This window comes from Dipteris shenzhenensis, chromosome 19 (assembly GCF_047967505.1).
Source record: "Dipteris shenzhenensis isolate YYH24624 ecotype China chromosome 19, Dip_SZ_1.0, whole genome shotgun sequence".
Lineage (NCBI taxonomy): Eukaryota > Viridiplantae > Streptophyta > Polypodiopsida > Gleicheniales > Dipteridaceae > Dipteris > Dipteris shenzhenensis.
The window spans coordinates 14,299,847-14,322,746 of record NC_141614.1 but is presented as its reverse complement, the minus strand read 5'-3'; the positions used below and the strand labels follow the sequence as shown (position 1 = coordinate 14,322,746).

General features: G+C 40.6%; 2 protein-coding genes across 3 annotated transcripts in view; both read left to right on the top strand.

Annotated features, from left to right (window-relative positions):
- Positions 1–4,712, top strand: part of LOC147890128 (double-stranded DNA-binding family protein) — a 33,733-nt gene extending 29,021 nt beyond the window's left edge. The window contains exon 7 of the mRNA XM_087390836.1: positions 4,355–4,712. Within this exon, the coding sequence (XP_087246962.1) occupies positions 4,355–4,393 (39 nt within the window). The 3' untranslated portion in view covers positions 4,394–4,712. The remainder of the gene's footprint in view (positions 1–4,354) is intronic.
- A 10,855-nt stretch (positions 4,713–15,567) lies between these two features.
- Positions 15,568–22,900, top strand: part of MLH3 (MUTL protein homolog 3) — a 112,240-nt gene continuing 104,907 nt past the window's right edge. The window contains exon 1 of one of the 2 annotated variants that reach the window (XM_087390780.1): positions 15,568–15,647. The gene's annotated coding sequence lies outside the window, so the exon portion shown is untranslated. Of the gene's footprint in view, positions 15,648–15,963; positions 16,096–22,900 lie in introns of those variants that run through there. The other variant, XM_087390781.1, reaches the window with a different exon arrangement.

Here is a 22,900-nt window from a genome sequence, read left to right as displayed (position 1 = left end):
TTCATCTAGGTATATATTACTCCTGAGGAGGTAGAAATGGATCCAAAGAAAGTGGCTGCAATACTGACGTGGCCTATCCCTCAGAGTTTGATCGCTTTGCGATCATTCTTGGGATTTTTTCAATTTTATCGAAGGCATATCAAAGGATATTCCGAAATAGTACTCAAGTTGAGGCAACATGACCTCGGAAGGGTGAGTCGACATTTTCTTTTGTAAAGGATCAATGTTTGTATTATATTTATTTGGGCTTCATGTAAATGGTCAAAGGGGTTAATGTCAAGGTCCTTGATGAGGTTGACAAGCACTGACTAGATGGGTCTAAGGCTATGGGTCTTAAATGCATTAAGTGGAAAATGTGCCTAGGGGTAAGTGAATAAATTGATATCCCAAGAGAGGGGTAGTAAATATGCATTTAAGAGGTACCCTAGAATGAAGACATGTGGCATACTAGATCCATCTAGGGAATTGGGGATTAGTGGAATATGCAAGCTGGAGCCTTCATGTAATGTGGCTGTTCTGAGAGTTTGCTACCACCGAGATTTGGCTGGGAGGAAAATCTGAGTGCCTGCCCCGTGATTGATCCTTGAATTGGCAATATGAAGCAGGTTCAAGTATAGTGATCGTGATATTGGTATCCCTACCCTGTGATTGATCCTTTAATTGGCAATATGAAGCAAGTTCAAGTATAGGAGGTCGTGATAGAAGGGTAAGTCTTTGCCCCAACAAATTTTGGTTGGATGCCATTATGTGTGCCAACTATGTCTTGAACAGGTCACCCACTAGCGTGTTGAAGACTATCACACCCTATGAGACTTCGACAGGTCATAAGCCAGGGTATTTGGATGCCTTGCATATTCACATGTTCTGTCTCCGTTACTACATGAGCTTGAGGACAAGGAAATTAAATGCATTTTTATTGGTCACAGCTCAGAAAGCAAAGGGTATCAGTTATACCAGCCTAGTACAGGCAAGGTTATCATTAATAGAGATGATGTCTTTGCTGAACTCTGTTATGCTGGTCAAAAACAGCCAACTATTGTTGCTTTCTGATGTCTCTGATACATTGCTGCTCTTGTTCAAGTCTGCATCAGATTTTGATGAGTCCATGGAGCTCCAACTAGTGCTTTACAACCACAAACAGGATCTGATTTTCAGCCTGAATTGCCTCACATTGATCAGGCTACCATAGATGAAGCAGTGACTGAAGAGAGGGCTATGATAAAGACAGCAGAAAGCAGTCCCTAGATGACTGTTAGACTCATTGAGGGACAGCAACAAGCTGAGCCTTTGCCTGGCTGCATGAGGGCAGCCTCTCATCATATGCAGGGACACTTAGTGGAGGTTGCATCGATTGCTACCACTCGCAATGAAGAGCCACTGTGTCACAAGAATGCCTTTGAGAGCAAAGATTTGATGGGTGCTATGAGATCCAAGTTAGATTCAATTCATCAGAATGGCAGTTGGGAGTTGTGTGACTTGCCTAAAGGCAAGTGTGCTATAGGCACTAAGTGGGTATACACACTCAAGAGGAAGGCTGATTGTAGTATTGACCACTATAAAGTCCGCCTTGCTGCAAAAGGCTGTGCTGAGCAGTAACGCATTGATTTTGAGGAAAAATTTGCACCCAGATCACGCAATCCTATGAGATAGACACAAACATTGCAGCACTTGCAATAGAGGATTTTGTGGTTGCAGACACTCATTTGTGGCATGAGCGTTTTAGGATCTTCAATTATGGCAGCCAGATTGCATTCATAGAATGATTGTTAATCTTCCAAATATGCATGCATTGTCCAAACATGTTTGTGAGGGATGCCTACTTGGGAAAACGCATCGGTTTTCTTTCCTGAAAGATAGTATGCCAGGTGAAATCATTCACAAAAGTAACAAAATATGGATAATCCCCAATAGATGTTTGTCTGCATTGGGCCACACACATCATTGTGAACCAAATGCAACCTACGGGCTGCACCAACACACCCTGGGTCTACCGATTGAAATCCAAGCCAGATTTCTTTACTTGCTTTATGCAATATTCTGTAGAGTAGTTGAGATGAAGGCGGCACTAAGTGGGTATCCACACTCAAGAGGAAGGCCGATGGTAGTATTGAGCACTACAAAGCCTGCCTTGTTGCAAAAGGCTATGCTGAGCAGCAAGCATTGATTTTGAGGAAACATTGCACCCAGATCATGCAATACTACCATCAAGTGCGTCATTGCCATAGCAGCCATCATCATTGGCAAGTGCATCAGCTTGACTTTGAAACTGCTTTCCTTCATGGAGATTTGCAAGAGGAGGTGTATGTCTCTCAGCGTTCCAGTTTTGAAGTCAAAAGGGTATTAAAAAAAAGGTATCCCTGTTGCACGAAGCACTATATGGTTTGAAGCAGGCACCCCGGGCATGGTATGCTAAGATTCATGGACGTCTTATCAGCCTTGGTTTTCAGAACTGCCCTACAAAAAGCTCTCTCAATGTCCGCAAGCATGATGTCAACTTTCTGATTTTGATTTATGTGTTGATGATATGCTCTTGAATGGACCTACTTAGCAGATTGCAGCCTTCTGATTTGAAGCAATCATTTGCTATGACAGATTTGAGCCAGCTTCAATTATTATTTTGGCATTCAGTTTGCTCATGTTGAGGGGAGTATTATGATGATTCAGTCCAAATACGTTAGATGGCTCCTACACACATTTTAGTTTGAGGACTGCAAACCAATTTCTACACCTGTGGAGTTTGGTTTCCATTTCTCCATGGATGATGTTGTTGAGCCCTTTGATGCCACTCTCTATCAGCTGGCTGTTGGATGCCGTATCACACATGGCCAGACCTTCAGTTTGATGTTCCCAGTTAAGCAAATTCATGCATAGTCCCAATACACATCGTTGGTAGGCCGTGAAGCGTGTCTTCGATACTTGAAAGGCACTCAAGGTTTGGGCCTTCTTTGGCCACCATTCTTCACTTCACAGGACAGTGACTGGGCTGGATGTTGTCACACTACAGTGTCACGTAGTGGCAGCTGTTATATTCTTGGAGCTTCATGTATCTCTTCGGTCATGAGATTGAAACTGCACTATGTGTTGTGTTTTTAGAGGATGAGTTTGGGCTTGTTACTAGATTCATCTAGATATATACAATTGCTACTTCCAGCGGTGAAGCTGAGTACATGGCAGCTTTTACAGAATGTATCAGGCCACGGAAACTACTTGCAGATCTTGATGTTGATCAGACATCTCCCACCACTATCTACACTAACAATCAAAGTGCTTCAGCGATTGGGCAGAATCCAATATTTCATACTCATTGAGGTTGATTATCATTATATCAGAGAGAAACTATCAGCAAGGATATTCACTTGACCTATGTTCCGACACAAGACAAACTGGTATAGATCTTCATCAAGGCACTTCCTTGACTCAAGGTTGAAACTTTTTGGCATGCTTTACACTTGATTCCTTTTGTTAAGTGATTCTGCCATCATTGTACTTCCATATGTTGCTATATCCTTTTGGATGAACATGTGCAACTGGCATTAGTTCTAGGTATCTTTGAGAAGATTCCAGAGTACTGGAAACTCATTAATAGTCAAGTCAACTCTGGAACGTTTGTTAGGTTTAGCCCCTGGTATGGCCTTGTAGTTAGTACTAGTTAGTTCTAGTCCTATAGCTCATTAATAATCAAGTCAACTCTTATAAGATGGATTGCCCTATGAGTTGACCAAGGTTTAGGGCTAGCCTTAAGAAGGCTTGTCCTTTCACTTCAGTTTTTTTTTTGCAGTTATACAATTCAGTTCAGCTTCAGCTTTTGCTTCCTTGTTTTGCATTTTCTGCTCCCTTGCTTCCAAACATCCCTACACGTGTACGTGTGACTTCAATCATGTAAGATGAGTAGATCTGCAAGATGATCTTCAGTTTTGGAATTGTTTAAAAATTCAAGTGACGATTAAGTTTGTTCAAAGGGAATTATGCTTCTGCAAAACATAGAGTGGGCTTTGTGAGGGAGGCTAGGAGTGAGACGAGAGCGATTGTGAGCATTGAGGACAAGGTTGTGTGATTTGAGGGGAGTTCATGATAATACTGCCTTCAAGTGTAAGAACGTTTTTGACATGCTGGAGAGGTTCAAAACTTTTTTGCCTGTATGTACACTAGGTTAAAATCTTACACTTTTACCAGAAGCTCATGTGGCTGTGGCTTAAAGTACACTGATTGCACGCTGAAACATTCTTAGGTGGAAAGTAGACTGCAGCCTTCAGGAAATACAATGCTATGGGTATACCAAAGTTGTTTTGTTCATGATATGTCTGTGCCCGTTTCTATGCTGTTCTTAAGATTCCATAATCTATAATGTGAGCAGATCCAGCGGAGGAGGAGTGTTCTCGATGATGATGATTGACTTGAGGGCATGAGCCATTATTGCGCAATCTCAAGCAGCGTTAAATGCTCAGGCTGAAGTTATGGAATGTAGGCTTGTTACTTTTGGCAGAGCATTGCCCTTGTAAAACTTGAAGATTTTGTGGTTATTGTTTTGCAGGCTTGCTGTGTATATTACCCTTTTATGTCCCAACAGGTTAGGGGAATGCACATTCTGTGCAAGTACATTCCTCACATTAAGTTGCATGTATACCAATCAAGAATATCATAATGTTTTTGTGATGTATTCTATATAATTGTGCAAGTACGCTCCTCACATTAAATTGCTTGTATACCAATCAAGAATATTTTTTGGGAAACATAATGTTTTTGTGATGTATTCTATATAATTGTCCTAAAAAATTGCCAGTCAGGTTATAGTATTTGCTTCTCTGCTTGTGGCTTCTCTCATCCGGTCCATGATGTGATCCAGGATACGATTGCAATCACAATCGAATAAGGGTTTATCCACCAACACAATCAATGGATTGTTGTCATGCCAAACCTGTAGAAGTTGCATCTTTGGAATGGGACACCTGCAAAGACAGAGATCAATGAGCCCAGGCTGTCTAGCACGAGAAGCCAAGAACCTCAAGACTAGGATCTTTTGCCCTTCCTGATCACGACTGGTTATCATAGACATTAGTCAATTTCTAGAATATCAATCTTCAAAGATGATGCTTCAATGACAAGACAAATATTCTAGTTCTTTCATTCAACCTGAGTGAGTTTGAGACCTACTTTTCAATTGTGCTCAAACGCGACAATGATAAGTGCATATTGGCATCCATGTACCTAAATGGTGAAGCAGTCACATGATGGCACAAATAGTAGGCTAAACACAATGACCAGCTTAGAGAAGATACCCACTTTGACTAGGAAGGATTTTGCAAGCTCTTGCTTTCTGCCACGCCCATTGTGTGGAACAGATTGGGGAGCCAATCAAAATAATTGGAGGACCAAATGAAACACTCAACCACACGGTACAATTCGAGCCGGTGTATGCAAGTGACAATCCAGCTTCAAAAAGGTGACAAGTCAATGGTGTTTCTCCATGGGTTATGATGGACATCCAATGGCATGTTTGCAATGTCTACATCGGAGATTAGACACCCTGCAAGCTAGCACATAACTTGAGTTTATGAGCAATTGCTCTAATTCAAAGATGCTTGTAGCAAGCACAATTGACGCCACGTTGACCAGGGGGCAAGAACTCCACTAGTAGTATGCAATCATGGCAATGAAAGAATAGAACTAGGAACAGGCAAAACACGAAGAAACAATGCAAGAAGCGTATCGATTGGCATGGGCATTTCTTGGTTGTTGACTCATGGGCAAAGTACAATGGCAACATGGTTGGGGTCCTCGTCTACGATTGGAAGCAAAGATCGCAATGGAGAGACTATTCTATGAGTGTAATCTTGCTTTTAAATTTAGCCCAAATTGGCACCTATAAGAATCTTGTTGCTATGAGTGCAAAAGTAGCAGCAGCAACTTGTCCTCTTTTGTGAGCTTCTTCAAAGATCCTCTGTACCTCACAATTGGCAAGGCAAGTGGACATCATTAGGGAGGAGTTTGTAGGCTTGTGAGATGCTTGGGGGGACACTTTGTTAGATGGATGGGCTAATGCGCACAAGTTGTCGACACATGATCAATTTCTCGGTTTCATGTTACGCTGCCACGATGTTTGCAAGCAACATTCATGTATCCCTACTAGAGGTTTCAATTTTAGTTAAATGTAAGTAATTTATTCAGCTCTGAAGTCTATGATTTACAAGTTGAGAATCTCGGCTCGAGCCTCCATATGCTGTAAATTGTTTTAGAATTAGTATTATATTGGAGCAGGGGCCTTTCTTTATTTGCATATTCAGCTGGTCATATTATTAGAGATAATCAGTCAACATGCAAGGCCATCGGAGAGCATTTCAAATTATCCATCGATTCTAATTGAATTCTCTGATCAACAAGATGAAGGTCTACAAATTAAAAATATCATGGATGAACATTGACCTGAAGGCTTAGTCTTGACTCATGACTCGTGCACTTATTTTGAATGTCCTTAGTCTTGGCTTGATGCCCTTATAGATAATCTAGTGATCTACATGACAAAAGAAGAAAAGACAACAATAATTGAATTCTCCGATCAACAAGATGGTCTATAAATTAAAAATTCAAGCCTTGCATTTGATCACAATAGTCAAGAATAGCTCAGCAACTACATACATTGAAGAAGACATAATAAGGTGCTAACAGACAAATCATGTTAGCATTTTAACGCGAATTACGCAAAATAGAATGCGATTGATAGTAAAGAAAGTCACTTCGAAGGAAGAAAGCATAATAGATAGCTTGGAAAGGTTGTGTCATGGTATAGATTTAATGACTTAAATTGTATTAAACTTGATCAAGGCTTCTTTTTCCTAGAAGAAGTCTCTCTCATGTGATTATACATGTTTCTTTTGAACTCACCACATACCTTTATATTGTCTTGTCTACTCCAAATCATATCATCAAGGTCTCTCCCTATCATATGTATCATTAAATGCTTCTTTATTCTATTTGAGCAAAGAACTTGGATTCGAGATCAATAGAACTTTGAAAAACACTTATCTATGTTCTTAACCCATTGTGGATGAGGCTTTTTTCATGTCAAGACATTTGTTCTATTGATTGTTTCTATTGTATTCAAAATGTCAAAATTAGACTTTGATCATCTTCAAAGTTCCAAGCATCATATTTTTTGAAAAAGGTCTTCTAGATGTAGCATGTGTCGCGGACCATTTTATCATTTTATAAAAAAACTTATTCTAGATTCTAGTTAGTTGAATAATATTTTGTCCATATAAAAATATACTAGGATGAGACTACATGTTGTGGAGTACCAAGAGAAGAGAATTTGGCTAGTTATCTAGACAGTATGACATCAAAGAAGTAGCACTAATTAAAATTGTTTTCACATTAGTATGACATATGCAGACAAATATAAATATGTATGAGAAGATCGATTTGTTAGATCATCAAAACGTAGCACAAATGTGTGATATAATAGATTTTGGACACCAATGATCCATATAGTGCAATGATGAATATGATGCTATTTTGCCTTTATCTCATCAAGATGTAATACTAGACAAGGAAAGTCTCATCCCTTTAGCATTGAACATGAGATGTAAACCAAAGATTTGATGTATAGTATAAAAGAAACAAGTGACAAGAAGCAAAAATAAAGTTTTATATTAGCAAAAGGAAAAAAGTAGAGTTCTATATCAACAAGAAAGAAAAAACAAAATGGACTTGATCTTAGGCAAAGGAACAAGGATTCTACACCACCAACACAACAAGAAATATTCATCCTCTATCAAGGCAAAACTCTATGAGAATTTTGGAGTTAACTTATGATGAATAATTGTAGAGAAGTATTGCAATGTAAGGTGTATGAGTGACGAAAGAGAGTTGTGAATGAGGGAAAAACGTGGACAAGGTATAGAAAGAGAACAATAGATGAGAGAGAAAGAATGAACGAAAGAAAGAAAGTTTATCATTTAGCCTTTGAAAGACTACAGGGTCTTTGAGACTGAAAAAAACAAATACAAGGAGTTGAATGGGTGGAGCCTCAAAGTAGGCATTTGCACCCAAGGCAAATACGACAAGTACAAGGTGTCCGAGCCTAGAGAGAGGAGCGAGTTGCATTATGGCGTCACTATGGTGGCCCTTTGTATGTTATTCGAGGAACCAAGTCCATGTGGCAGTTGAGAGTGGATAAGAGGGTACAACGGCTTTGTTGGTATATGAGGCTGCGGTGGTAGAAAACTCGTGTTAGAGCGTTGACATCTACATGCATGGTTTGCTATGGTCTCCTTGCTGTGGCCTTGCATCATGTAAGTGCCTCTATCACACCCATCAGCCGTGCCTGAGAGAGAGAGAGAGAGAGAGAGAGAGAGAGAGGGGGGGGGGGGGGGGGGGAGAGAGGGAGTCAATAGAGCAAGCCCAAAAAGGCAAGCGACAATTAGTTGAGTGGTTGGAAAATCAAGCAAGCATAGAAAGAGTTTTTTATAAAATAAGTGCTTGGACTATAAACATGACCCCATTTGGGTTTGGCAATTACCCCGGGGGGTCACTGATAACATGTAACATAGCTCTTTTGTGCATTGAGGGGTATTTTTTAGTGGGGGGAGTTACATTCTGTTTATGTGCATGAGGGGATTTATAAAATAGCAACTTAATGTAATTTATATATGTAGATTTATGAAGGAGTGTCACAATTTTAAGATTGAAAATGTAAACACGTATAGGGGTTTAACCATTTACATGAGAAAATGTAAAAATGCAAGAATAGGGGTAATTTTTAACACATGCTTGCTGGCACATGCTTTATGGGTTTATGAAGAGTGATCCCAAGAGTGCAATTAAAAGGTAGAGGATGTTAAAATTTGGTTTTGCTTTTGCTAAAATAGATAGTGTCTTCTTGCTCCCTACTATGGGAAACCTTGCTTTAAACTTGGTGCAAGAAATTGGACAGAATTTCACAAAATTCATATTCTGATGTGCACAATTTTTCTAGATGGTGCAAAAAGGCATGATATTCATCTAAATCATGCCTTGTCATTTGATTTGATATGTAACATTATGCCATTTATTTTTTACAATTTGATATGTAACATTATGCCATTTATTTTTTACAATCAAAAGATGCAGGGATGTTAAGAACTCATCTTTTGGGCCAAAACAATCAAATGTTGACATCTTGTAAAATAACAGGGATGTGAAAATGTCATCTTTTGGGCTAAAATAGGGAGTGCGTTGATGTAGGGATGTTAAGAACTCATCTTTTGGGCCAAAACAATCAAATGTTGACATCTTGCAAAATAACAGGGATGTGAAAATGTCATCTTTTGGGCCAAAACAGGGAATGCGTTGACGCGCTCCCTATTTTGGCCCAAAAGATGACATTTTCACATCCTTGTTTCTTTTGGTTTACAAGTCCAAACATGGTCATGTTACATATCAAATCAAATGGCAAGGCGTAGTTTAGATGATTTTCATGTCTTTTTGCACCATCTAGTGAAATTTAATGCACTAAAATATGAATTTGTGGTCGATTTGTTGCATTGGTAAGATTAGTGGGAGGTAAGAATAAATCATTAGGGAAGGATATTTTTGCACTAACAAAGAAACATGGGTTTTGTTCCAAGAGTGAACAGAGTTAAAAAACTAAGCATTTACATATGCATGGAATCTAGACTCATCCATGCAAGGAGTCCTTGGAAACACTCCACTTGTGTGGAAGTTTGCATGATGATCTCAATTATTGGAAAGAGAGAACTTGATTATAATAGGGTTTGTCTTTGATACAAACAATGACTTGGAAATTAAACATCCAAACTGTCACATGGATGATGTGAAATTAGTGTTAGTGGCTTTAAAGTTATATGCATATGGACTTTTGAATAAGTTATTATTTTTTCCTACTGAAATGGGGGATTTATAATTCTTTTATTGTTTTTTATAGCTCGCTTTGTTTGGCTCACTCACTTTTTGTGGCTCGCTTTTTGGTAATCCTCGAGGGGGAGAGAGAGAGAGAACGAGAAGTTTGAAGTAGAAAATATTTTTTTAAACTGTAGGTTTGCGCAACAGAAGAGGAGTATCTAGCTAGTCCTATAAATGGGCATCTCCTAGACGTGATTTCTTATGGAGTTTATATAGAGATGCTCTCCCTTATTGTTTTCCCTTGCCATTCCAACTTTTGGTATATTGAGACGGCTTCTCTTCATACTCCATCTAGTGTGAGGAGAAAAGCATGTTCCGATGCCAAAAATATTACCTCCTTAGGAAGTTTTTATTAAGGGGATGTGTGTTAGGATATGTTAGAATATGTGAAAAGGTAAAGACAAAACTCATGGCGTTTATGAAGAATATGTGAAAAGACAAATCTCCATGAGTGTTGCAGTCATTAATCATTAGAATGAGACACAAAGATGAAGAATGAAGGTAGTATAGATAGCTCAAGGCTCATTGTCAAATGAAAGGCTCCCTAAAATCTAGGGCACACTTGCTAAGTATAGGCCAAGAGGGTTGAGGGGGACATGGAGGGTGTGAGAGAGAGTTTAAGAGTAGGCAACTAAGAGAGGAGGGGAGGACACGACTAGGTGGAAGGACATAGAGTGGGTGGAAGAAAGTGAGACACGAGAAACAAAATACATTAAGATAACATAAAAAGAGCTGTAGGTAGAACAAGTATTTAAGTAGATCCAGACCATAGAAAGGTGAATTTACAAAAGGCAAATTCCACCTTAAGATAGCATAAAATGAGCTCTAGATAGAACAATAAGTTAAGTAGATCCACACCATAGATAGGTGGAGTTTGCAGAAGGCATATTCCATCTTTTTTGCAATAAAGAAAAAAAGTCTATGTTAAAGTGCTAGAACCTTTAGAAACCTTGGAGATGGCTAAATGTCCATGGAGAAGGTTTTTGAGGACCATTCACAACACTTAAGAGAATTGGAGAACTTTCTTACAAAAATTTCCTCTACCAAATGGATGTAGAGTATATCCAAATTTTCACGTAGATAGAACAAAAAGAAGCTTGGTCATGATGATCAGTTGGTAGGTGAAGGGGCATGCAAAAGAATGCATGTGTAATTGCCAATATTTATTTTTTCTTTTAATTTCTTCGCTTCTTCTTTATTTACTATTGGAAATTTTCTATTCATTTTTTCTTACAAACATGTTTAAAGGATATTTATTAAGTACAGTAATACCTTAGTTTGTTATCTCCTTTTTCTTCCATCTTGAAATTATTATAATCTTCAACTTTTCCCTAATCCAATGTGGTTTGAATAATCCATTCCTTTGACTTTATATTTTAAAACTAAATGATGAAGCTCCTAGAAAAATCATGGCTCTTTGGAATAAATATAGGAGACATAATGAGATGTGTATAATGTGCAATACATCTATGCAAAAGTGGTATATCTACAATGTATAATAAATCTATGAGAAAGTAAGTGGTAGATCTATAATGTACAAGAAACAATGGGCTTCTGCCTACTCGTCGAACTGATCTGCTCCCAGCGTGAGCGAAGGAGGATAGAGCATGAGGCCACTCCTCAGTCACGCAGGGGAAGCAAGTAGAGGTGACAATATTGAGCCATCCCACTATGCATGAGACAGGGACTCTAGCAATTGTCAAGGTAGTTCCATTAGCTCCAACTGGGTAGGTCCCCCAAGAGTTGACTAGATAGGAAGAGCACAGGGCTTCAGCACCATCATTGTCACTAGATTCGAGGTCCTCTTCCTCCATTTCCCCGATGGTTGCATTGCAGCTTACAGCTCCAACTGCCCCCTCCCCTTTGAAGCCTTGCCCCCCTCATTCCTCCCCCCTCCGCCTTCTCCTCGCCCCCCTACTATTGCTCTCACCCTCACCACCCACCTTCAAGTTGTTAGCCCTCCCTCCCCCCCCGATACCCCATCCGCTGAGGTAGGGCTAGTAGTCTCTTCTTCGTCCTTGCATCCCCCCTACTCCAAACCCATAGCCTTTGGGCAAGGGTCCGATAGATCCCCCCTCCCTCTTTGCAGGTTGCATCTTTTACGGTGCAGTCTTAGTCGGCCGCTCCATTTTGTTAGGTGAAGAATTGAGAACCCCATCAATTATAGCCAAGAAAGGACAAGCAATTGACGAGAGGTAATTATCAAAATTTGGGTAATCCTTAAAACAAAGGAAACTTTCAATGTAGAGGAAATTCATGAAGATATATGTCAAGTATAGAATGCAATTGTTGTCACAAAATTAGAAATGATGACAGAGATTGTAAAAAGAAAGAATATCATCAAGGATAATACAACAATAGAGGAAGAGGAAATACTCATGGACAAAATCAAAGTAATAATACTTACAATCAACAAAATGAAAGCTTTGGAAGGATCAAAGAATTTAGTCTACACTATTGATAACATACCAAATTTTATTCAAAGAAGTAACAAAGTACCCATGGTCAAATTTTTAGGCAAGAAAGAATTGGCACATGATGTACTCTATGTTCCAAAGCTTAACAAAATCTCTTATCAGTTGGATAGGTGACAAAGAAGAACTATAGACTCATATTTGGTGTGGATCAATGCATGATTAGAGATAAATCGAAAGGATGTTACCTTGTTTAACAAGCAATAAAAGAAGGTAGGTTATTCAAAATGATAGCCTCTATACTAAACTTGCATGCAATGAGACTTGAGTACCATCTTGTGCCACTCTCAAGCTTTTGGCAAACAATATGGACATGTGCACCTCAAAAGATTAATACAAGTTAAAACCTAAAGCCATGCTTGAAAACCAGACAAGCAAAAAAATGGTACTCAGATAAGAAAAATGGGGTGAATATATGTCATAAGCACTTATGAAAAGTCTAAAGTCAAGACTTATGACTACTTTATTCAAATAAAAGTCAACACTATTTAACAAATTCAAAGAATCCAAATTCATGGTTGAAAAGGTACTCAAATTAGATAAAGGAGGTCAATATATGTCTATAACTTTTACAAACTTTTACAAAGAGGAGACAACTCACATTTTCTAGCACACCTCAACAAAAATGCAATTGCAAAAAGAAAGAATAGGACATTGGTAGGAAGAACTAGAACGATGTTGAATGAAAACATTTGCCAAACTAATATTGGATGGGAGACAGAAATAGTACAAACTATTTATTAAATAGGCTATGAATTGAATGAGCTCAAAGAATCACATCTTATAAGCCTTTACATGATACAAGACAAATATTGAGCATCTCAAAAATTTTGGTTGCATAGCATATGCAAATATACATAATGATCATACAAATCAAGAAAATACATCATAGTTGGATGCAATGAGCATAATAAAGCATAGAAACCATATGGCACACTCAATGAAAAAGAAATTATCTCAAGAGGTGTAGTGTTTGATGAAGATTTAAGTTGAAAAACATAAAATGCCTTCAAACTGAAAAAGATCAAATGCACAAGACAAGGTTGTAACAGCAAGATAAAAATGCACACAATAAGAGCATTTTGATATAGAGCCCTCACAACAAAAGCATGTGAAGCTTTGCCTTAGAAGACGATTGCTAAAAACATACTATTTTGATCAGAGAAACCAACAACTATATACTATGAGAATTAATCAACTCAAGCACTACAAAGGATCTATTATTCAACAAAAAATGTTATGATAACTACATTTGTCATTTGATTCTACAATGCATTGACTATCAACTTATTCTTCCATACTTTCCATCACAATGTGCATATCTTCTCTTTTTGTTTCCATAGCTTTGATCTCGCTCATTTGCATAATGATTTGATTATGAATTTATCAAATATACTTATTGGTTATGATGTAAGGATCTATAGGTTAGGATGCAAGCACCTACTAGTTATGATGCAAGGATCTACATGCTAGAAGGCTCGTTGTGTTCACAAAAAATAGGGATACAACAACACAATTGTCATCCTTGGCCACCTCCTCCCAAGTCATATGAACACTCTTAGGACTCTTTGTCTAAGAGAATAGTTTGGAAGGGAAAGGGTGCTCTCAAAGGTGATGAAAGTCTTGTAAGTCTTGGTTTGGTGGTCCAAGGTGATACATCTCTGGGATGAACATTTTATTCTGCTTATTAACTTGAGATGTGCCAAAAACTTTCATAATTTGGGTGCGAAATGTTGGAAGGGTTTTTGCATTAGGTCAAAAGCAAGGTGAGGAAATCTTGAAAGAGCTTTAGCCTATCGTTAGGCTCACCGTTTATGTCATAGCTTGATAAATGTGTTGTTTGGAGTTGTCGCTTCTAGGTGGCAACTGAACATTATTTCTATAAGTAGTCTCTCGTAGGGAGTTGGTTCTCTCCTAAAGGGGCTAAAGTGTTCAAGATGGATTGGGCTCAAATTTATCAATGTCTTTACTCTTCCCATCCTATTTCTCCTCACCTCTTGAAGTCATGGTAGTTTTAGGATCTTGAGTATATGTAAAGGTCTCATCTCAATAGGCTATGGTTGTCCCCCAGTCGCTGTAATTACAAATTCTTCCATTTCTTTTTTCCCCCAGTTCCTTCTTGTCAGGATGATCCACACCATGTTTTTAGCAAACGTGAGATTAAAAGAGTGTATCATTTATTTTGGGCTTGTCTTGTTCACAAGGATAGTCTCGAGAAGGATGCAAATCAGTTATCGATATGCTTTTTTTTTAAAGATTTCATGATAACAGATTGCTTTTGGCATTGTCTACTTTGTGACACTGTAGGTTTTCGTCCTCCTTTTATGTTGCTTCGGCACATTATTCATGTGGAGGTTGTGACCCCACCTCATTAGAATTTGTCGAGGGTACCTTACTGCTTTTAGGGAAAGCGTTGAGTGGTTCTTTATCCTGGCGGGGTCTTCCCATGCTTCCCCTTTTCAGGAGGGGTAAAACTCCGCATTCCCATAGTCCCTTAGGAGGGGAAAAACAAGAGGCATGACTTGTCGGACACACTACCCTCGAATATGGGTAAATGTCTTAGCGTCCAATTTCCTTTTTGGAAAGTCTCTTAAAATTCAATCTTAGCAAATCTGGTTTAGACGGGGCAAGGCTTGTTGCTATAGTCTGCCCCTAGAGGGGCAGCGCTAACAACCACTCTCACGAGCAAAACAATGTGGGCATATAGAACTTCTAATACATGAGAGAAGACACTTAGAGAGCAATCACGCGAGCCAGTTGATTTGGCCAACTGTTAAAAGGATGCACGTTCACCAAAAATATTTGAGGAAGAGGGTTTGCAAGAGTTTCATTGGCTGAACAATCATCAATAAGGTCTAATTTGATTGGCTCAAGTGTGTTAAATATGGGGAAGGAAGCTGCTTCACAACGGAGCCCCTCCTTTCAAGGAGGGGTGTTGCTTCTCTCATTTTGCTTTGCCAACTGCCTAGAATTAATTTGCCTGCTTTGATGGTTTTGCATGGGCAGTCAAAAGTAGGGGTAGTGCTAACAACCACTCTCACCAGCAACACAATGTGGGCATATAAATAAATGAGAGAGAAGCAACACAATGCGAGCATGTACTCCCAATAAATGAGAGAGAAGGACTCTTACAGACAATATCAATGAGTGTGTTGCATGGGCAGTCAAAAGTTGGGAAATGTATAAATAGGTTTGTGATTGGCAGGGGAGTTGATGAAAGTTTGCTTGAGACCAAAGGGCGATTGCTCCCTTCAGCTGCTCGGCCAAGGATCGAAGGTATGTTGAATTGGGTTTCTGTTTTGTTAGGTGGCCGAGTGAAACTTGATCGCACTCAGCTCAAAAATTCCAACGTTCCCATATTTTTGAATCACTTTCAGTGCACATTTCAAGGTCCCTGATGGGATTCCGAAGACGCATTCGTGCTTTCGGACGCAGACGTTGCTGAAAAAGCCACGGTAGGGGATTGGAGTTAAGAGTTATGAATTGGGTCCCTCACGAAAGAGGGGGTCTATTTGGCTAGCTCAATATTCTATCGCCAAATGGGGAATCTTTGTAATTGCTGGATTGCAGCGTCATCATCGGACGGCGCGTATAGCCAACAGCAAAAAAGTAGACTCTACTCGCTTCCTTTATTCTTTTGGAGCTGCGGATTCGTACACTCTACCATCGCTGGCTGTTACGTGAGAAGCCTCGCATTTTTGTTTTGCAGGGTAATACATTTCGGGTGAGTCTTTTGTTGGCTGAGCTTGACTTCCTAAGTTTGTCCTATGAACTTGGCCCTAGTCTCCCAATAGCAGGACTTTAGTTCCACCACCTTATTTCCACTTTACGTTCACGCGGGTGGGATTTCCTTTTGTAATACAAACATCATTGTAAGCTCTGTGCGGCAGCTTGCAGCTTTTTAGTTGTAGGATTCGAAGCTGCCCTTAAACTTTTGTTAAATTGTTGCTCGTGTGTGTTGTATGCACATGAAAGTATGTGAAAATATTCAGCCTTTTGTTGGGTGCTGAGGGTATGCCAACGTAGATAGTCCCTGCTATGCGTGATGGAATTCAGGACAAAGACTTTCTCTAATGCAGTTATGTGTGCATTGGTTAGACCTAATATTTGGCGCTGATGACGTCTATTTGATGTCATAGTAGCTAGTCCATGTGCGCTGGAGTGTGTGGTTTTTAGAAGGTCAATGGTTTGATGACCTTTATGTGCTTTACAATGGGCACATCACCATTCGCACTACCCCAGAGTTTAAACAATACCAAACGCTCCTCTGTGTAGTTGAACGTTTACGGGAAAAACTAATTGCCCATGTCAAATATCGTAATGTTTGGTGAAAATGTGTAAAAATGAAGGACTCATAAACCATGGTGGGGAACATGTGCAAAAATGGAGGAGTAGGGAATCGTCTTCGGGAGGCGGTTCCTGGGAGGAAAGCAGGTGAAACTGGAGATTGGCTGAAGGTTTCACCCGGTTTCTTACCAGGGACCGGCAACCGGAAACGATTTTCGGTCATCAAGGGATGGGGGAGGCGGCACGACACATGGACCCAGCTGAACTCAATAGCAAGAGATCCTTGTAAGTTGGAAGTGATTCGATTTTATTTGCACTTCCAATTGGCCTCCTTCTTTACTTCCTTGCACAATAGGACGGGGATCATTGCAGGCTCATCACCTCCAAGCAAGGACCCCTACAAAATTGAGAACTTCCATAGAGCAATCCTTGGAACACACACTAGAGAAGTTGGTTCAATGGGCTTTGTATGGCCAAACGACTCAGGAAGGAGGGTGGACTGGCTGGAGGAGTCGTCGAAATGACCTCATTCAGTCACACTGAACCTGCCTTGAATCATAATTACTACCTTCACTTGTGGTCCCACATGGGAGGGTTCACTCCAATTACAACGGAGTTGGATCAAAAGATCCTGACTCACATCAGAGAATTATCTTATCATAAGGAAAAATAAAAGAGATTAAATAAAGAAAATTTCTAAAAAAAGGATATGCTGAACATGAAAATTCTTCCATTGCATGTTGATGCTGATCAACTTGGATAATCTTCCATACTGCTCTTCTCTCAAGCTCTCAAAATGCTTGCCTGCTCTCCGATTCTTAGAGCAGACTCTCACAGGCTCCGTGCCTCTCATGCTGCTTTGATAGCAATTTTGAAAAATGATGCCAATTTACTTGGACAACATTCCATATATCTCTTCTCTCAAGCTCTCAAAATGCTTGACTACTCTCCGTTTCTTAAAGTAGATTCTCACAGCCTCCTTGCCTCATGCTGCTTTGCTACCAAATGAAAATCTTAAGCTAGCGACCTCCCTTACATTATTGACTTTAAACAGTTGGATAGTAGAAATAGTGAATCAATCAATAGTTGGATAGTAGGAATAGTGAATCAATCGATCATGGCTTGCAACAAAAATATATGAGAAGAGGTGGCAAACTCCAATCTGTAAGTGACGAACATAAACAAGTTAATGACCGATTGCAAAGGTTGAGGCAGCAGATAGGAACGTGACACCACTGTTACAGAATGCTTGTCTTCAAGGGCCTTCCAAGAGGTAAGTATCTCCACCATCTATGCATGACCACCACTAATGTGGCACAAACTCTAATGACCACTAACCTCCTATATTTCCTAAAGGCAATAATCCTTTTAGATACTCTACACCCACTGTTGGGCGCTGATGACGTCAGTGGGGATGTCATAGTAGCTAGTCCCCGCTTTGCGTGATGGAGTTTATGGTTTTCAGTCTTATGAATGACCATCGTGAGATTGAAACTGCACTATGTTGTGTTTTGAAAGGATGAGTTTGGGAATGTTCCTGAATTCATCTAGGTATATAAAATCCTTTTAGATACTCTGAAGCAACAATGACCACTCATTATGGACACATTAGAGAGTCCTTCTGTTTCATTTTCATTTCTTTAAGCGGCATGGCGATAGGTGTTTTCTTTTTAGGTATGGCCTCAGATGTCATGGCTGATGGGGAAGAAAAGGTCCTTAGCATTGGGAACTATCAAGCATGGAAGTGTCTTATGAAAACACTTTTGGTTGGCAAGGTTTTATGGAGGATAGTCATGCAGGGAAGGCTAGGCGTACACTCATTATTCACATAATGTGTGCAAAATCTTTGACTTTCAAGCGACAGCTTTGGGATTAGCAACTCAAGCAGGATGTTGCAACTAAAGAGTCAGCTCCATTCAGTGAGGATGAGAGGCGGAGATTCACTCTCCATATAATTTACCAAGATTCGAGAGAACAGAGCATTGCAGTGATTGATGAAAATGAGGCTTCAGGCAGCTCCATTCAGTAAGGGTGAGAGGGGGAGATTCACTCTGCATTTAATTTACTAAGATTTAAGAGATTACAGAGCAGCTTGCAGTGATTGATGAGAAAATTGAGGATAGAAGCCTCGTTTTCATCATTGTAAAAGTCCTTGGTGCCTTTCCTCTAATTTTAACATGACAACTAGATTTGCCATGCCTACTATGCAGGAAACAATTGGAATGCTCTATTGGAAGAGCAGATGACACAAAAAAAGCTCATGTGGTGGGTATGCCTTCACGTGGACAAATATATGGGCATGTATTGAACAGCCATCTGATGCCTTCGATGGTTATCCACAGCCCATAGATGGACAGCCAGTGAAATGCAAATATATAATGCTTATTATGAATGTTCCTCCATGCTTTTGATGAGGGGGTAGGTTTCAGTGAGACCTTTGCACCAATTGCAAAGTCTATCATTGTCAGGACAAAATTTGCCAATGGCATCACACTTCTCATGGCCCTTGTGGCAAATAGATGTCAAATCTGCATTTTGAATGGAGAGTTGGATGAGGAGCTATATATGGAGCAACCAGCTGGGTTTGTGTAAAAGGAAAAGAGGACAAAGTATGCAAACTCAGAAAGTTTATTCTAGGTCTCAAACAAACAGTCAAGTCATGTACACAAAATTCTAGGGTCTCAAACAAGTACTTAAGTCGTTGTATACAAGGAATGATGCCTTTTGAAGATATTTGACATGCAAATGGCCACATCTGACCCCAATCTTAATGTATGGGAGATGAAATGTTAGCATCATAAGTGCCATTTGCATGTGAAATGTCTTATCATTATAGGCAATGATGACACTTATTGAGCAGCGCAATGCTGTAATTTGCAGGCAATTTGAGGTGAGAAATTTGGGGCACTTATACTATTTCTTGGGCATAGCAGTATGGCAACACAAAGGTGGAATCTTTGAGAGCCAGGCAAAGTACTTCCACAAAAGATTTCAGATGCAGGACAGCGAGCTAATCTCTACATCCATGGACAAAGTGTTGAAATTGGGTTGCTGATTTGGCAGCAGCCACATGTGGATGCTGCTCTTTAAAGGGGACTTGTTTATAGCCTAGTACATGTGATGACCACTAGGCTAGATATTTCTTGTAATGTCATTGTGTACATGGCACATCCCAAGGCAGCCATCGAACGGCAGCCATCCATGGGACGCCCGACCAGCAGCTGGCTGCTATGCAACCTGCTTCTCAAGACCTTGGCTCACGGCCTAGAGTGTCGTGGAAACTGGTGCCAACAACCAGGGTGGGGGTTATACAACCAGCAGATTCCTTGATCTGTGAGTCTAAAAAATGCATACAGGCCATGCCTTGCAGAAATGCTTCCGCCTCTCAGCAGTCTTCCTAGATCCCTCATTGCCCTGCTCCCAAGTGATCCACAGGGTGTATATGATATCATGCCATATGTTGACGGAGGTGTAGATGCTATCTGCTGACTCACCATTTGTGAGGAGGTCCACCTTGACGCATCCAATTGAACCCGTCTACCAATGCAGGTGGTATAGGAGAAGAAGGGCACCTATGCCACTTGCTCCAAGTGCCCTACCCTGGATGGCTAGAACCAATCGCCTGAATCCCACTGCACCTTATCCAAGGGTCTGCCTTCCCATAATCAAAGATGCCACCTGAGTGATTCCCTTCTTGAAATCCAGCAGGAGGATATTGAGACGCTGGCCCTCCTCTCGTACTCAACACTCCCTCGCAAAACGTGAAGATGTTGTCTAGGATGCTCCTCTCCTGAACAAAACTTTTTGGATGTCGTGGATGATGTTGTGGAGGTACGGTTGAAGCCTCACGCTCAATACCTTGGCTAAGATCGTGCAGGTTGTATCCAATAATGTGATGCAGTGCCAGTGGCGAATGTTTGGTCAGTTACCCTTACTCGGGACTAGGCAAATCCAGCGTCGGGCTAGCGAGCAGCCATGAGCAGAAAATCTCCTAGAAAGCTAAGTGCAGGGGAGTACTAGTGTGCTCCCAGAAGCAATGAAGGAACGTTGGGGACTCACCATCCTCCCCCAAGCATTTCTGTACAGGGAGAGCCTTGAGGTGTCTCTAAATGTGCCATAATGTTCGGGGTGCCCGCAGAGAGGGTGTGGGCGCAGTCCTCCTCTTTGGCTGTGAGTGCCTTTGAGGCCACCTCCTTTGCCTAAAAGAGCTGTTGACAAAAGGAGGTAGTCATCTCTCCGATATCTTGAGGGTGCGTGGGCAGTTGCCTCCCTTGTCTCTCAACCATTCGAGCTGGGACCTTGCCGACTTGGGGCTGAACTATCGTCTCATCCTGTATGCCTGCTGCACCCATCTTGCTCTGGAGGATTGATAGGAGTACTCCATGTGCTGGATCTCCATTGCCTATAGGTCCAGTCTGGTGCTCTCGTATTTGTTTGCTAGGCACCAAGAGGCTAGGTCCCTCCTATGTGCCCTTTCTCTCATTGGCCTACCCATCCTTTGGGGGGACAACCTCTACCCGCCAAATTTGTGCAATGGCCTGCTGGACCTTCTCCTCGTAGAACAACACATCTAAATCCTCACCTCTTTTTTAGGGGAGCCCCTGCTGCATATGCAATACAGTGGGAAAGTGGTCTGACATCATTATTTTGGACAGAATATTGAGTAAACCTCCCTTTTGCATGGCTCAGGTGCCTAGGTGACATTGGTTATGTTTCTCAACGAGCCTGCCCAGCTGGTGCTGCTTGAAACAGAAATTGAGATTCCCCTGATACCTTGGAGAATGTTTGGGATGTTCCCAGGCTTGTCATCCTCCGGAATGGCATTCCCTTGTTCTAGGAAGGGAGTGGTAGCTATGAGCTTCATAGCATAATATGGACCTTTTATGGCACCAAATTTTTGTGGGCTGTTTTTTTAAACAAGAAGGTCAAGGGAATACAAAAATCCAAAATAGCCTACTTACTCTGACAAAAATGGCTTACAGAATCATTAATCAATGTGCTTGAAATCATCCTAGAAGACGGGCTATGTGCTCAAGTGGGTGATAATTGTGCTTGACATCATCGTAGAAAAGGATGGAATCTCCTTTTTTAATGACCCCTACCTAGGATGAACAATAGACGTAGCAGAGGTCAAACTGATTGTTGTACAAAGCCATGCATTTACCGGCATCGCTATGGAGGAAGGAAACGTGCGGAGTGATAGAGATGGGGTGTGTGTGTGTAATAGGCAAACAATAGTAGACAATGATAGGGTTGAAAATCATGGTGCTGTGGCATTAGATTGAGGCTATCTTTATAACCAAGCTTTCATTGATATCTAGGCTCTCATTGGCCCATTCCATTGACATACTAACTCACCCTTATCTTCAAGATCTTTCTCACCTCTCTAGATGTTGTTTAGGTGCTCTTATAGGCACTATTCTCTCAAAAACCCCATTGGTTCTCTCCTAGCTACACAAGGTGGTCGGGCTTTTACATTGATGTTCGTTGTCCCTCCTTAGTGGCTATCAGGCTACAAAGCCAGTGGTGGGATAAGGATATAGGATCATTTCATGATTGATATGCCCCCCTGTGGATGCAACACTCGTGGGCTTCCCCTCATTAGGTAGGATGTCTCTCACGGGTTCTCTTGTCGATATTTGTCGATGGCTCATAAGCCTTTGCTATCCTGGCTACATCATATGGTGCCAATGATTAAGGCCAATCCTAAAGACATTAATATCAGTTAGCTTACATCTTTGGATAATTGTTCATTGGACATTGACTCTTCATTCGATTTGGAATTGGCTCTTTAGCCTTGGATTGAGGTGATTTGACATGACATAATTGGCATTCGTGAATGGACTTGGCACTTGCATGGTATTTACTTTTCTCTTGTGCTTACATGCATTGACATTGATGAAATTTGTACATTGATCTTTGAAGCTTTGTTCACATTAATAATGGCTTGGCTTACATAGATTCACAATGGAAAGTTTTGAATCGTCAGTAGCCTGCAAAATCATATGCACACTGCCATGCAGATGGCTCTGCCAAAAATTTGGATCACGAACTGTTGAGACCAAAACAGCTCCCCGTGAACCTCCATTTAAAAAAAAAAAAAAGAAGAGAAAAGGAACTTCTATTAATGCTTAAAATCCAACCATACAAAGTGGCAAAACCGGAAAGGTGCCAATCGTGGCCAAAAACAAAAACGGGCTGAAAGAAAACCCACCTGTTGCCAGAGATCCCAGCTCATTGCC